This window comes from Perognathus longimembris, chromosome 4 (genome assembly GCF_023159225.1).
Source record: "Perognathus longimembris pacificus isolate PPM17 chromosome 4, ASM2315922v1, whole genome shotgun sequence".
Taxonomy (NCBI): Eukaryota; Metazoa; Chordata; class Mammalia; order Rodentia; family Heteromyidae; genus Perognathus; species Perognathus longimembris.
In genome coordinates, this window is record NC_063164.1 from 17277183 (window position 1) to 17293312 (window position 16130).

Genomic DNA, 16130 nt, shown 5'->3' on the forward strand with positions numbered 1-16130 from the left:
CTACCACTTGAGACACAGTGCCACTTCTGGCTTTTCCTGTTTATGTGGTACTGAGGAATTGAACCCAGGGCTTCGTGCATGCTAGGCAAGCACTCTACCACTAAGCCACATTCCCAGCCCCTCTTCCTTAGATTTTTAAAAGGTTAGGAAGGGTGAATGGTGATTTTTCTTTTTATAGCTTTGTATACTACAATTGATTTAGTGGGACATCTGCTGATAAATATTTAGATTTCTAAATATAAACAGAATGACTAATATCCTTCTAGATACATCATCTTTCTTTGCTAGTCTGATCATTTCCTTAGAAGATAAATTCCTAACAAGGAAAGTTTGAAAAAGTGAGTGTGTTCATTAAGTTATTGACAAATGTACAAATACAAGTAATACAATAACCATGAATAAATTCATATTTTTTACATAATTTGAATCACTTTGTTTGGGACAGTGCCCAGGCCAGGCCCTGAGTTCAGTCCCCGGGACTGGCAAAAAAAAAAATTAAAAGAAAATATATATGAAGCAAAAGTTGGTAGAATTGAAGGGCAGAAAGATAATAGAAGAAGAGAGATTAGTTGAAGACTTAAAATTTTCATTTATGCTATTGAATAGAAAACCTAAACAGAAGATCAACAAGTAAATTAAAGATTTGGAAAACATTTTAAACCAACTATATAAAACAAACTTTATGAAATTCTGAACAATACACAACACATTGTGTTGTGTGACAATACACAACACATTGTTTTCAGGTACATATGAAATGTCACATCATTAGACCACAAAACATGAAACAACCAATTTAAATGACTGACAGTCTTAAATGTATTCTCTGATCATAGTTCCTCAATAATTCAATATGGACTTCTGTATTACCTATCAATCCATTCCTCAGTTTTCACTCAGGGAACCAAGTACATATGCTGAACATGAAAGCTCAGCATTATAGCATAACGGCCAAAGTATGGCAGTATTATTCATATTTACAAAGAAAGGAATCAACCGAAATAGCCTCAACTGATGAGTGGATAAATAATAGTATCTCTATATGGTGGTGGAAAAAAAGCCTTGAAATTAATAAAATGAAACTTTCCATTTATTCAGTCTGAGTGGAAGATACATAGGTGCTATGTATGAACCTGTCTTTGTGTTTAACATAACAGCACTGTAAAGGATGAAGGAAGACAACAGGAAATCTATGGTCCTAAACCTAACCAAGAGTGGAAATACAGTTCTAACAAACACCCTTAGAAATCCCTGTGGACTTCCATGTGTACTTTGGTCAGCACACTGCTATATATAACAAACAAAGGATAATAATGAAGAGAAACAAAAGAAAGAAGAGATGGAAGAGGGGGCTGGAAATGTGGCCTAATGGTAGAGTGCTTGCCTAGCATACATGAAGCCCTGGGTTCAATTCCTCAGCACCACATAAATAGAAAAAGCTGGAAGTGGCACTGTGACTCAAGAGGTAGACTGCTAGCCATGAGCAAAAAGAAGCCAGGGATAGTGCTCAGGCCCTGAGTCCAAGCCCTGGGACTGGGGGAAAAAAAAAAAAAGAGATGGAAGAAATCCATACAAACACTTGTTTCCCCCAAAAAGGACAATCTTTGCTCCTTCTTTTCAGGAAGTTTTATAAATGAAGAATAGTGGAAGAGTCCCTGAAGACAGTCCCTAAAGTGAGGCTCTGGAGATGTGTGTCTAGGGCACAGGGAAATCAAAGTATTCCCCATGAGGAACTAACTGTGCCCACTTGTCCAACAAGTGAGAACTCTCCTTCAGAATATGGGATCTGGGAACTATCACTTCATTTCTTAGCTTAGCCCTGACCAGAAAAATTCAACAAATAAACAGTAAAAGCATCCTGGAGAGGTTCACTCAAATCCCTGTGGTTCAGTATCAAAGGGAGCTTACCTTTCTCTCAAGTGCATTCGTAATTGAATCCAGAACCACCTTATGGTGTGCAAACACTAGGAACTTCTCTCTTCCACTTTCCAGAAGATCCATGATATATTCACTGTATGGACAATGACAGTAAAATCAATTAAACATACACCCATCTAGTTGCGGTTAATTACTGAAAAGTACTACGAGAGCAACAAACCCCTTTCAACATTCCCTGCGCTCCACAGCTTACCCATTCCCTTCTCTGGGAGAAGACTGCTCCCCTGTTCCCTCACACCAGGTCATGTGGACAGGAGCAAACTTAGGAGCTGCTGAGAAGCTATCTTCTGCCATGTGCAGAAAGACTTCTACCCTCTTCAGTCATCTTGCCTACACAAGTTTTATGTGTCTTTGGTATGTTATTGAAACATTCTTCTTCACTGGATCAGAGAAGGTCATCAACAATTTTCACTTTGGTTGCTAACTTGTTACCTTTGGTTGTTAACCTGTTTTCCATACAAACTGAAGTGTCCATGCAGTCCTGGAGCACATAGGCAGGGCATTAAGGGATTCTTAACAGTTCACAAATTTCTAGAAGCTCAATATTAAGAAATAAATAATGCTCGGTGTGGTGGCTTAAGCCTAGAGTCCTAGGTACTTGGAAGGTGAAGATGGAGGGATTGTAGGTCAAGGTCAGCCTAGGCAAAAAAACAAGTTTGGGAGGCTCCATATCAACCTGTAGAGGAATGCAGGAGTGCACACCTGTTAGCCCATCTTCGGGGGAAGCACAATGACTAGGCACAGTAGACACACCTGGACATAAAACCAAGACCCTACCTTGAAAATAAAAATGCAAAAAGGGGCTGGAGGCATGCTCAAGTGGTAAAGTATCTGCCCAACAAGCATGAGGTTAGGCCCTGAGTGCAATTCCCAGTGCCACCACCAAATAATAATAGTAACAACAACAACAAAAATAATAAATGATACTAAAGAGATATTCAGAGAAGTCTCTTCAGTTCTATCCTTCCTCCTACTTAGATCTCAGAAACAGAGCCCATAGTTAAGACAGGGGTAACTAAGTTGTTTTCCAAAGCAAAGGAATATGGTAGAAAGGATCTCTCGTTTGGTCTCCCTTTATTTCTCCCCTCCACTCACTATTTTTTTTTGTTTTGTTTTGTGCTGGTCCTGGGGCTTGAACTCAGGACCTCTTGCTCTTGCTTTGATTTGTCACTCAAGGCCAGTGTGCTCAACCACTTCCAGCATTTTGCTGGCTAATTATAGACAGAGTGTGGCAGACATTTTTGCCAAGGCTAGCTTCAAACCTTGATTGTCAGGTATGCAACCAGCACTATCTCTTTTCTTCTTCTTTTTTTCTTTTTTTGGTACTGGGGATTGAACCCAGGACGTTGCACTTGCTAGGCAAGCACTTTGCCACTGAGGTACATCCCAGCCCCACTGTCTTATTCCTTAACATCACACTTCTTACCTGTAAACCCTCACATGAAAGGCCCCACTCCTGGGGGAGGTATGGTATGTGGGGGGTGACCTAGCCCGCAGACCCTTGTGGTTCCCCAGGGATTAGCACCATGCAGAGGTTCACAACTCCAGAGAAGAGGTGAGCCTGTGCAGGTAACTGCTGCTCACTTCCATAGACATAAGAACCCCACGCCTCCTCCCCAACCTGAGGGCATTCCTAAATATGGTAGTCTGCGCAAAGAGTATATACAGCCTTTCTTTAAAATAAATCTCAACAGCTTCCTGTCATAGGCAGGGTTGGAGAAACAAGTAGACTGTCCTCTAAATATCTAAGAATTGCTTTTAGACAACATTATGACTGATGAAAGGTACCAGATTTGAGTTCAGTTTGTGAACTGCTGTACTAATAAAACCACTTGAACCATTCTTGAGAGACATAAAATTTGCCGTTATGTAAGTGAAAAGTGTATTGCTACAGCATCAAAAAGTCACAGGACTGGGCTGGGGATATGGCCTAGTGGCAAGAGTGCCTGTCTCATATACATGAGGCCCTGGGTTCGATTCCCCAGCACCACATATACAGAAAATGGCCAGAAGTGGCGCAGTGGCTCAAGTGGCAGAGTGCTAGCCTTGAGCAAAAAGAAGCCAGGGACAGTGCTCAGGCCCTGAGTCCAAGCCCCAGGACTGGCCAAAAAAACAAAAACAAAACAAAACAAAACAAAAGTCACAGGACCACAAACAAAAAATTAACTTGGTGATCTCTGATCCCAATACCTCTTTTCCCTCCCCATCTGGCACAGCATTACTGTCCCACCCATTCCAAGTCCCTCACTCAATTACCAGGCTGGAAGCACTTGGCCACCATCGTAACTGCCCTATTATATAAAAAGATGCCCGTTAAAATGAAAACAAACAACAGCAAAAAAGGGGAAGAAAAACAGCTAGCAGAGGAAATTGGACTTTTAAGATTTACAACTCATTTCCACTAACTATATGTATGACTCAGAGGTCCAGAGATTTATAGACTTACTTGATGTCAACATTTTAAAAATAGGGCCAGAAGCTGGGTGCTGGTGGTTCATGCCTGTAATCCTAGCAACTCAAGAGAGCTGAGATCTGAGGATTGCAGTTCAAAGCCAGGTCTGACAGCCAAGTCCATGAAATTCTTACCTCCAATCAAACAGTAAAAATCTGGAAGTGGATGTGTGGCTCAAAGTGGCAGAGTGCCAGCCTTGATCAAAAAAGCTAAGCAAGAGGGAGAAGCCCTGTGTTCAAGCCCCAGTGCTAGCACACTCAAAAAAAAAAATTAATAGAGCTAAAAATTGCTTAGAAACTATAAAGTACTCCATAATTTACCACAGAACTTTGAAAAAGTATGTATGATGTATGACCAAAGTTTACTTATGAGATGGTAAAATGCTTAGACTTAGAGGCTGGAGATACCATTCAGTGGTAGAGGCCTTGCCTAGCATGAATGCGGCCCAAGGTCTCATCCTCAGCACTGTAAAAAATAAAATAAAACAAACAAACAAAAAATGGTTGGCCTTGTTAGGTGCCCGTGGCTCACACCTGTAATCCTAGCTACTCAGGGGGCTGAGATCTGAGGATCGTGGTTCAAGGCCAGCCGGGAAGCAAAGTCCATTCTACTCTTATCTCCAATTAACCACCAGAAAACCAAAAGTGGTGCTGAGGCTCAAAGTGGTAGAGCGCTAGCCTTGAGCCTCAGGGACAGTACCCAGGCCCAGAGTTCAAGCCCCATGACTGGGGAGAAAAAAAAAAAATTCTAAGGGCAATGAGTGGTTGTTGGTTCAACACCCAAAGACAATAGATAACCCCATAGACCCTGAATTTTGTGGGGCCTAGGAATTCACAAGTCCCAGAACAGTCTTATAAATGTAAAGGGCCCTGTCTAGAGGGCGAAGGAGAGCAGGCTGCAGTCAGTGGTCTCTTCTGGGGCATGTGGACCTGGGTGTAGCAGTAAAGGTGGCAGCCAGGCTGGTAGGCCGGGGATCTTAGGGCTGGGTGGGAGGGCAAAGCAGGCCACGTGTCTGTAAGTTCACCCACAGATCTCTATCCACCACGAGCCTGGCACCACTGAGCTTGAATTTATTTTCATTATGACTCCATCACTTGGACCATTACCCACCAAAGCCTCACATAAAAATGTTAAACAACTTAAAAAAGTAAGGCACACTGTCTGCCGTTAGGGTCGCCTGAAGTTCTAACCACAGTGATATTGGAACATGAGTGGGTTTTTCTTTCTTTAAGGAAGGCAGCAATCAAGGATCCTTAAAATCAGTGAAACTAGAACAGCAATTATTTCTTCAGCTTTCGTTTATAAGGTGGAAAAGAGAACTAAATAGTTCTAGAATAGTAGATAGAACTAACAGAACTAAATAGTGACAATAGCCCATCTTTTAAAAAATTTAGGTAAATAATGGCTGAAATCTCATGGCTCTGGAGAAGAGCAGAGTATTCTCATAAGCAGCTTCTCTACTTTCTTCCTTAAAGGCACATGACCACAGTTGTCCGAGTCAGGGAATACTCCTTTCTTGTGTGAGACAAGCCACCACCTTTTATTTTACCTATTTCTTTTTTTTTTCAGAGCAAGTTTCACGTTTTCACGTAGGCTGGCCTCAGACCTCAATTTTCCTATCTCTACTTCCCTAAAGTTGAGCCCTCAGGCATGTGTGTCACATCCAACTAGTTTTTGAGATAGGTTGAGAGGCTAGCCTCCAACCACAGTCCTTTCCTTTTTCTTTTTTCTTCTTATTTGTCAGTTGTAGGACTTGAATTCAGGAACCTGGGCGCTGTCCCCAGGCCTTTGCCCTGGAGGCTAGCACCCTACTACTTTGAGTCACAGCTCCACTTTCAGTTTTCTGGTGGTTAATTGGAGATATTGGTCACACGGGGACTTTTCTGCCCAGGCTGGTTTTAAATCACTATCCTCACAGCTCAGCCTCCTGAGTAGCTAGGATTACAGGTGTAAGCCACCAGCACTTGGCCACAGTCCTGTTATTTTTGCCTTCTAAGTAGCTTACCATTACATCTAGCCCCTCTACCTTCTAAGTCATAGTACCCTCAACACACTTGAGTTGAGAAAGGCTTTTCAGAGACTCCAACTACAGCCCAGTAGTGGCTCCAGTAACAGGGTGACTCAGGAGTGGTGGATGGAGTCCATGGAGACCAAAACTGATTTTCAAAATAGCTATAATTCAAAGCTCTAGTCAATTTTTTTTTTTTTTCAGCCAGAATCAGGGTTTGAACTCAGGGCCCTGAGGTTGCTCAGCTTCCTTGCTTGGCTAGCACTCTACCACTTAAGCCACACCTGTCGCCTTCTGGTCGACTCTTAAAGCAGTAAAATGATTCTGGCAGACTAACAGAGGTAATGGAGAAAAGAGAGAGAGAATGACAGATATGGGGTGAGCACTCACAGGACACATGGGATTTTGGCTTCAGCAGTTCTGTTGAAGAAGACAATGAGGGCTTCTTTCTGCTGCTGTTTCTGTTGAAAGAGGAGAGGAGAGCTGAAAGGTGCCCTGTGAGAACTCTGTAACAAGCTGACCCAACTGTGGCTACCCAGAGCTTCCCAACAATCACCAGTCTATGGGGAGACCCCAGCACCAACACTTGACCTATATGCTCGCTTTGCCCAGGTCAGAGGAACTGCTCTTGTTTTCTTTCTAAAAAGTTCTTCTGGAAAGTACTTCATCCCCCTAGGATCCAGAACTTACTCTATAATTTATAGTTTATTCACAAGCTAGAACTACATGGGCACAAATCCACAACACCAACTACTTCATCAGTATGGTGTTACTTGGGAATGAGGGAGTGCAGACAATTTCAAGATCCATCTAAAAATGGGTGGCAAAGATTTCACACGGCCAAGTGAGCAAAGACCAAACAGCCTTCAAACACTGGGTTTGAAGAACATTTGACAACACAGACAGACGTTCATGACAGTCTATCACGTGTTTCCTTCTCACTTGATACATATTTGCACGGTCCCAACTCTTCTCTTAAAATACAGACACTGTTTACATGCATTTTACATATAAGATACATGGTTTTACTGAGTTTTGCATATGTTTTACATATAAGTAATTATACTTATATAGAAGTATATACAAATATGTAGGGATATTTATATATAGTCATATAAGGCATATTTCATAGAGAAATTCTTATAGACATTTTAAAGCAAAATACACATATATAAGCATTATAGAAAAACATCCAAATGCTATATTCTAAATTATGTGAAAGCAAAGATAATTATTTTCTTTGTAGTAAAGAAATAAAAATAACAGCTAATGCTGTTAGCTACACCAGCGCTATGTGCTGAGTTCTAACTCAGTCATGATGATGGCTTTGAAGAAGGTACAATGACCTCATTTCCATTTCCATTCATGGAAAAACAAGAGCAGAAAAGACAAATGAGCTGACATCACACTGTTCCTAAAGGCAGAACTAGAATTTTTCCTTTTTTGTATGTGTACTTGTGTTGGTACTGGGGCTTGAAACTCAAGGCCTAGGAAGCCCCTTGCTTGTTGTTCAAGGCTAGCAGTCTACCACTTGAGCCCCAGCACCATGTCTGGCTGATTGCTGGTTAAATGAAGACAAAAGTCTCATGAGCTTTCCTGCCTGGGCTGGTTTCAAATCTTGATCCTCAGAGCTCTCAGCCTCCTGAGTAGCTGGGGTTACAAGTGTGAGTTCCTGATAGAACCAGAAATTGGCATTGGTAAATGTGGGCTTGGGAGCTCAAGTATATGAGCTTAGACCATGCTGGTGAGAGTTAAATAACTAAAACACATAAAAGCCCCATGCCTAGCATGTAGTATGTATTCAATGGTCATATAAGTATCTTTCCTTCTTTCCTTCTTTCACTCTGGGCAGGGGCTCTACCACTTGAGCCACACTATCAGCCCTAAATTCAAGTTCTTTTTTAGATAGTCTCATGTTTTTCCTAGGGATCCTAACTATCCCTCCCCAGTATTTTGGATTACAGAGGTACATGACCGTCTCTTGTCGTGGAATAGAGTACTGTTAAGTTTTTGCTTGGGCTGACCATGAATTGGGCTTCTCCCTGACCTCTCAGCCTTCTGAAGAGCAAAACTTAGGGGCACGAGTCACTGCATCGTGGGCCTTCAAACTATTTGTATTTTTTAGATTTTATAGAATAGATTTAGACTATACTATGTATCTACTTTTTTTAAAAATATCTCTGTTTTGGCAATGCTGAGGCCTAAACCCAAGCTTCTCAGCCTGCTAAAGCAAGTGTTCTACCATTGAGCTACCTCCCCAAACCTATGGATTTTTAATGTGGGAGAAATTAATAGTTTTATCTTAAAAAGAAAGGGAAAACTTTCCAAACTGGGTAGACATCACATATTAATGATCTCACTATTTTTTTTTTTTCGTTAGCTGTGAGCAAGGAAATCTTAAATGACCTGCATTCTTTGTTCCTGCCGCTTAGACTTTAATTAAATTAGATGCTCTGGAGTTTTTAAACTTTTTTTTTTAATGGAATGTCATCTGCCACGAGTGAACTGATCCTGCCCCCAGGAAGTCTGGGTGGACGGGACCCTTTTCTGCTCTCCCACTCTTGCTGATCAAAAGACTGCTTTAGACAAAAAGACAATTAGAGACGGCTTTTCCTTAGCCTTTGAAGAGAGATCTATTATTTCAGCCAAAAAATGAGGGAAAAAAGCTTTCATTATAACCTAGATTATCAACTGGCTACTTTACCTTGACTCTTATGATTTAAAGCTTTTCCCCTATCCTCCTCCCCAACCTCCCATTCCTGTTCTTCTCTTCTTCTAAAGCTTTTTTTTTTTTAATGTCTTCTAAATGGCAAGGTACAAAGAATCATTTCTTGACAGGCAGGTCAGCAGTGCTTGATGGAGCTGCCATGGTATACAAAACAGGAAACTGGGGCTAAAAAGTAACTCTTAAAACTGGGGAGGACATACTTTCCATAGTCAGAGGGCTTCCTTATTTGACTGAAACCATAACCGCATGATTCTCCATCTAACTCTGAACTCAGGATTTCATAGCTGGTCAGAGTATGGAAGGAATGCCTACAGCTCTCTAGTTCAATCCTGACATCATGATGCTGGCTCCCTTTCCCCAAGCAAATGCTAGGCGATTATTCTATCACCGAACTACATCCTTAGCCACCACCCTTTATATTTGCTGTCCTTGTTCACTGGTTCTTGTTTGGTGCTATTCCCTAGTGGACAGGAGTCAGCAGATATCAAAGGTTTAGGAAAAGACAACAAGAAACTTTAAAACCGAAAAGTTTCTATTCATTGAAATTTCAACCCCCATCAGGATAGGAGCACTGAGACTACTTATACAACAGCACCTTGCTTCTCTTCAAGGGTCCGCTGAAGTTGAAGAATAATATTCTATATGGCCACATCAGTGTTGTTGGACTTGAAAGGTCCACAGCAAAGAGACTGTGCTTGCCCTATTTTCCTGGAATCATCCAGGTTATTATATGTAACTTAGTATAAATTAAATACAGTGTAACAGTGGCTGGGAATATGGCCTAGTGTGCTTGCCTCATATACATGAAGCCCTGGATTCGATTCCTCAGCACCACATATATAGAAAAAGCCAGAAGTGGCACTGTGGCTCAAGTGGTAGAGTGCCAGCCTTGAGCAAAAAGAAGCCAGGGACAGTGCTCAGACCCTGAGTTCAAGCCCCAGGACTGGCAATAATAATAATAATAATAATAAAATAAATACACTGAAACAATTTATCAACACATTTCCTTCTTAAAAGTTATGGGCTAGTTTTACTTACAGTAAAAATGACACTAAAAATTTCACGTACTGTGTCTCTTGTTATTTTTATTTATTTTGTCATCTCCTACAAGTATCTTATTTATCTCTATTAATCTCTATTTAACCTTCTTTATGAAATGATATGACAATGCTTTGTGACAATGGCAAACATTATCAGTGATTATTTTCTGACCAATTACAATAATCCCAGGGCAAAGAGGATATTGCCCTAAGAGACACAAACAGAGCTGGAACAGATTACACTATAGCACTTGGTATATATGGCAAGACACTGAAGACAAATGTAAAATAAATGTTTTTGAAAAGATAAAACCACTACAGTAGAAAAATCCCTAAATTACAGGGACAGGAGGCTTGGTTCTAGCCTTGCCTCTATTGTGAAATAGACATAATACCCTGGGCACCGTGTGAGCCTTGGTTTGCTTCTGTCAAATGGACTTGCCAACTTCCTGCTGGCCATTATTAGATGAATTAAGGATTTCCAAGGCTAAGAGGGTTCAAAAAGTCTGCTTTGGGACCCATGTCCACTTGTTATCTTGACTGGTGCCAATGCCCAGGTGTGATCTGAGGGGTGACTTAACATAGGGTGCACTAATTGTCTTAACAACCGCCACCATACTGAGGCAGTCTCAATATACACTGAGGATAAATTTCAGCTTTCTTCCAGAATATGCATGTATGTCACCATCTTGCTTCTCTGCCCTGAGGTTATTTTTATGATAATCTGTCACCAGTCATGAAGAATAAGAGATTATCCAAACAGATTAGGAAGGGTGAGAACTACAAAGGGCTGGCTGTTCTTGTCTGGGTGGAGCAGGTGTGGAAAGGCAAGATGAGAAACCTTGGGCCATGTTCACAGAGTTGTGCAGAAAGGAACCCCTCCCCACGTCAGTCTGCAGCCTGTCTCCAGGCCAGCACTCACCGTTTTGTCGGTGGTCATTTCCTTGGCTGCTGCTTCCAGAGCAGCCCTGTCCCTGGCACTGATCTGTCCTGGGGCAACCACTACTATCTTGCGCTGTTTGGCAGGTAGCTGGGAAAGGACATCGGATTTGAGGCGGCGCAGCATTATGGCTTCCTCCAGCAGGAGCTTCAGCTCTCCCAGGTTGGAGGAGCCGGAGTAGTCCCAGCCCCAGGATAGCTGAGGAGAAATGAGGCTGAGTTATTAGCCTGTTCTCTGCTGTGAACTCTCGTCAAGTTGTTCTTCTCATCACCACCCAGGAGAAATTAGCCCCCGTAAGACAAATGAGGGAAAAAAGGAGGGGAAATACAGCCAGGAGATCATAAAAATGACATGTCATGGCATCCTAAGGTTTGGCATCAACTTTCGAGCTGCAAATGCAGAACAGCAGGAGATTAAGTGTTTATTAAAATTTAAAAAAAATACTAAGGTTTCAGACTATTCCTATATACTAAATACAGAAAGAAATCCTCTTCACGGTGAATCCTACACAGGCCATTACACTATGCCATAAACACCACCAGTAACATCTTTATTTGATGGGATTTCTAGGAGTAAAAAAACTGTTATGGAAGTGGCACTGTGGCTCAAGTGGTATAGAGCTAGCCTTGAGCACAAGGAGTTTCGGACGGACAAAAACAAAAGGCAAAAAACCTGCTATTTCTCAGTGTGGATCACAGCAACCCAGATCAAATGCAATGCAGTGTTATGGTGGTTAATGGTGGCTGGGGCTGGCGAGAGGAGCCAGGACACAGGCTTTCACTAGTTCCACTGCACCCAGGAGATTTCTGGAAGGCTAAGCAGTCGCTCACAACCAGTTTCGCCAAACAGCAGCTCCTGGGAAGCAGTGAGCTCAAAGGCCTATTTCCTGTCATATAGCCAGAGAAAATGTGGTAGTAGTACATCTAGCGTGTATGAGGCCCCAGGCTCCATTCAGCCCCACACTATGCAAACAAGTCAAATAAATAAAAATTCCACCCTTCACCAACAAGCTTACAGGAAACAGGACTCACTTCCACAGTTGAACACCAGAGAGCCTATTTTGTTCTCCTCTCCCTCTCCTATTCTCCCCCCCCCCACCCACCCTTCTTCTTCTCTCTCTTTTTGTGCCAGTCCTGGGGCTTTTACTCAGGTCCTTGTACTCTCGCTTCACTTTTTCTGATCAAGGTTGGCACTCTAACACATGTGCCACACCTCCACTTCTGGTTTTTGGGTGGTTAATTGGGGATAAAGAGTCTCATGGACTTTCTTGCCCAGGATGGCTTCAAACTATAACCCTCAGATTTCAGCCTCCTAAGTAGCTCCTAACTTGAGCCACCAGTACATGGCTTGCTCTGCTTTTTCAACTCCTCATGTCCCTCTTGCTTTGTGTTTTGTTGGACTATGAGCAGCCTGAGGGGAGGGGCTGGGCTTGCTCACTTTAGAGGGCCCAAGGGCCCAGCATAGTAGTGGGAAAAGGCTGTGTCCTATAGAGTTTTGGTAAATTGAAAACCAAAAAAAGACAGACAAAGATGAAGCTATATAATGACTCAAAGCTTTCTTTTTTTTTTTTTAAAGAAAAAAATATGTTGGGGCTGGCTGGGAGTAGCTTAGTAGTAGAGTGCTTGCCTAGCATGCACAGAGCCCTGGGTTCAATTCTTCAGCACCACATAAACAGAAAAAGCTGGAAGTGGCACTGTGCCTCAAGAGATAGATTGCTAACCTTAAGTAGAAAGAAGTCAGGGACAGTGCTCAAGCCCCAAGTCCAAGCTCCAGGACTAGCAAAAAAGAAAAAAAGAATTATGTTAAGTGAAGTAAGGCAGGCTCAGAGACAAAGGGCAAATGTTTTCACTCATATGTGGAAGTCAGATCTAAATTATAAATATATGAAAACATGTACAGGGCCATACATATATACATACAAGCATATTACTACAGTATGAAACACGCAGGGGAGAATTCCAGTGGTCTAACTCTTTTGGACAACTGAGTTACAGTTTTAACAGAATAAACACAAGAAGTGTGAAAAGCATTTTGGTGGGGGTTGGAGGCAAAGGGGGGACAAATGCAGAGAGGAAAGGTGGGAGATGCAGTCATAACATTCAATGTACGTGTGTGAACACGGAGCCAGGTAATTTGAGGGGATAGGTGGCATTGGGAAAGTTGGGGGAGAATGACAGAAGTGGCGACATCGATCAAGATGCACTGTACTCACAATCTGACATGCTGACTCAAAATCCCTTTGTAGGAGTACTTAACAGTAATAAAAAAAATTTTTTTAAGACAGAAATCAATGGAACGTTCTCAGCAGATTCCTTCAGATAGCCACTGGGCAGCAAATGAGCTCAGCATGGGTACTCTTTTCAGTGGCTTCCCTTAATGCATGAAGCTGGAAATTAAAAAGGAAAAAAAGCATGCTGGGCACAAGAGGGTATCAGAATTAATTTGGACATCAGGCTCTAAGATTAATATTGTTTCCTCTTAATCTTGTAGGTTAAAGCCCAATAATACCACCAATGATTTTAAACTGGACTTTAGAACAATCACAACTCAACAAACTTTCACTGAAAGCTTACTGGTCCCAGACACTGGGCTGGGGAAAGGAGGTGAAGAGAAAAGCACTAACCACATTTAGAAATGGGGGTGAGTGCTCGCCTCATATACATGAAGCCCTGGGTTTGATTCCCCAGCACCACATAGAAAACGACCAGAAGTGGCGCTGTGGCTCAAGTGGCAGAGTGCTTGCCTTGAGCAAAAAGAAGCCAGAGACAGTGCTCAGGCCCTGAGTCCAAGGCCCAGGACTGGAAAAAAAAAAAAAAAAAGAAGAAGTGGGGGTGAGGGAGTGAAGAGAAGAGGGGCATGGGAGAATTCACGAATGATACCCTGAGTTTAGTATGAGCCTTGATACAGACAGCATAGGAAGGGAGGACCATGGAATACTGACAGTGACTCAGCCTTCAGCCCTGTTTATCACCAGCTGTAGACCCAGCTAGCTGAGGGAGAAATCCCGATCAGAAGCATTAGTTGTAAACAAAGTCACCTGTACAAAGCACACGTGAAACTGACACAAAATCAATTTGATCTAGATCCAACCCTAGAGAAAAGGAGTCACGGACTGTGTTAAAGAAGCAGGTGGTGAGAAGTGAGCACACTGGCACACATCGGCTAATCTCAACGTTCTGGAGGCAGAGGCAGGAGGATCAAACACTCAGAGGCCAGTCTGGGCTACATGGGTGGTCACAGGCCGGCCTGAACCATATAGCAAGACCCTGTCTCAACCGTTCCTCCCCTCAGGAGAGAAGTGCTTGGCAACATAGAGACACTCCCCACAGAAAAAGAAAAATACGCTTTCCAATGCACTTAGCAATTGAGAAATTTCCTGCCTCAACAATCAGCTACAAAGGTTTGGAATTAACTTTGGAAATCATTGTAACTTGTGTTATATAACATTGCTACTTGTGCCTATAAATGGGAATCTTGAAATACTTTTATCAATTAAATGTATAAAGTATTTTTCTTCTTAAAAAAAGTATTTTAAGTCAAGCATTGGTGGCTGAGATCTGAGGATCATGGTTTGAAGCCAGCCCAGACAGGAAATCCTGTCTGTGAGACTCTTATCTCCACTAAACTACCAAAAAAAAATGCCAGAAGTAGATCTGTGGCTCAGTGGTAGTACAATAGCCTTGAGCAAAAGAAGCTCAGGGACAGCACTCAGGCCCTGAGTTCAAGCCCCAGAACTGTGGACACCAAAGAAAGAAAAAAGTATTTTAAAAATACAGCAAACAAACTTGAATTTCCATAGCAGGAATTTTCCCTCACAGGTGGCTTGTGAATAATGGCAGCCATTTTCCCACAGTGTCGTAAGAACCGAGTACCTACTTGTGATTTGGCTTTTACAACGGCAATATTGACAGTAGCACATTTTCCACTTACAGACTTCCTGCTCCACAGACAGTGCATTCACGTAAGAAGCGGGAGGGTCAGGAGTGTCAGGCCCACCGGCCAGGTGATGACACATGTGAGTCACCATTAGGAATAAAGACTCTGCAGAAAAACCTACCATGGCAGCTCTGGATCATGCTCCCCACTTTGCCTGCTCCAAGGCTCTTTTGTCTTTTTTATAGAGAGGGTTTCCCCCACTCCCCCAATTTTACTTCAGATTCCTCCCAAGCAACTCTTGCCTCCTCATCTGCTTTCCTGCCTCTGCCTAGGGCTTCCCTCTCACCACCGTGGTACCTTCAAGGGGCCGGCATCTGGTATGAACTTTCCTTCCACAGCCCAGGCTACCCTGCCTGGTGTAGGAGCTGAGAGCGCAGGCCAGGGCTGTGACTCTCAGAGCTGGACACGCCCCTGCACGATCTGCTGGTCCCTTTTGCAGACAGTGCTGATCTAGACTCACTACAGACCTTAAAACTAGGAGGCACTGAATACATCTTGCCTTTGAGAGTATGCCAAGGTCAGGGTCAGGAGGAGCAACAAGACAACGTGTCAAAGTCATGGTGAGCAATGGAGGCTAGGGAAGGACAGAGAGAATACCCTTTTGGCATCACAGTAGCGAAGTCCGAAGGCATGAAACTGAGGGAAGAATGTCGGCTTGACAGCGATGATCTGCGTGTAGAGCTCTGAGGGCCGGGACATGGCCGGCGTGCCTGACAGTAAGATCACTCTCTTGGCAACCTGGAAGACAAATGACAAGAGGTGCTCAGGACACAGGGAATATGCAAAATGCCCCAGTGAGCAAGAGCTGCACCCTTTGCAACAGAAGGATACCTTGGAATCCAGCCTGGCAATCCTCCGCTTCCTGGAAGCTCTCGCTGCTCGTGGTTCTTAAGTTCAAATATCTTAGCTCTCAGGGTAGGTCTAAATTCCAAAGTTGCTAGAGGCCAACCTCTTGCCACAATTCTGTGTGGCTGACAACCTGGGATTTCTAGGCCAAGGCATCATGACCATGTTTTGAGAACCTAATGCCATTGTGCATGTCTATAGTCAGGTGTCCTCTCCTGAGCTCTAACTGCTTCCTAGCTATT

The 16130-nt window shown here is 42.8% G+C and overlaps 1 protein-coding gene across 3 annotated transcripts in view; it reads right to left on the bottom strand.

Annotated features, from left to right (window-relative positions):
• Smarcal1 (SWI/SNF related, matrix associated, actin dependent regulator of chromatin, subfamily a like 1) overlaps positions 1–16130 on the bottom strand; it is a 53652-nt gene that overhangs the window by 9184 nt on the left and 28338 nt on the right. For all 3 annotated transcript variants that reach the window (XM_048344796.1, XM_048344797.1, XM_048344798.1), the window contains exons 11-14: positions 15640–15780; positions 11089–11304; positions 6789–6859; positions 1909–2011 (exon numbers count right to left, since the gene is read on the bottom strand). In XM_048344796.1, the coding sequence (XP_048200753.1) occupies positions 1909–2011; positions 6789–6859; positions 11089–11304; positions 15640–15780 (531 nt within the window). The remainder of the gene's footprint in view (positions 1–1908; positions 2012–6788; positions 6860–11088; positions 11305–15639; positions 15781–16130) is intronic.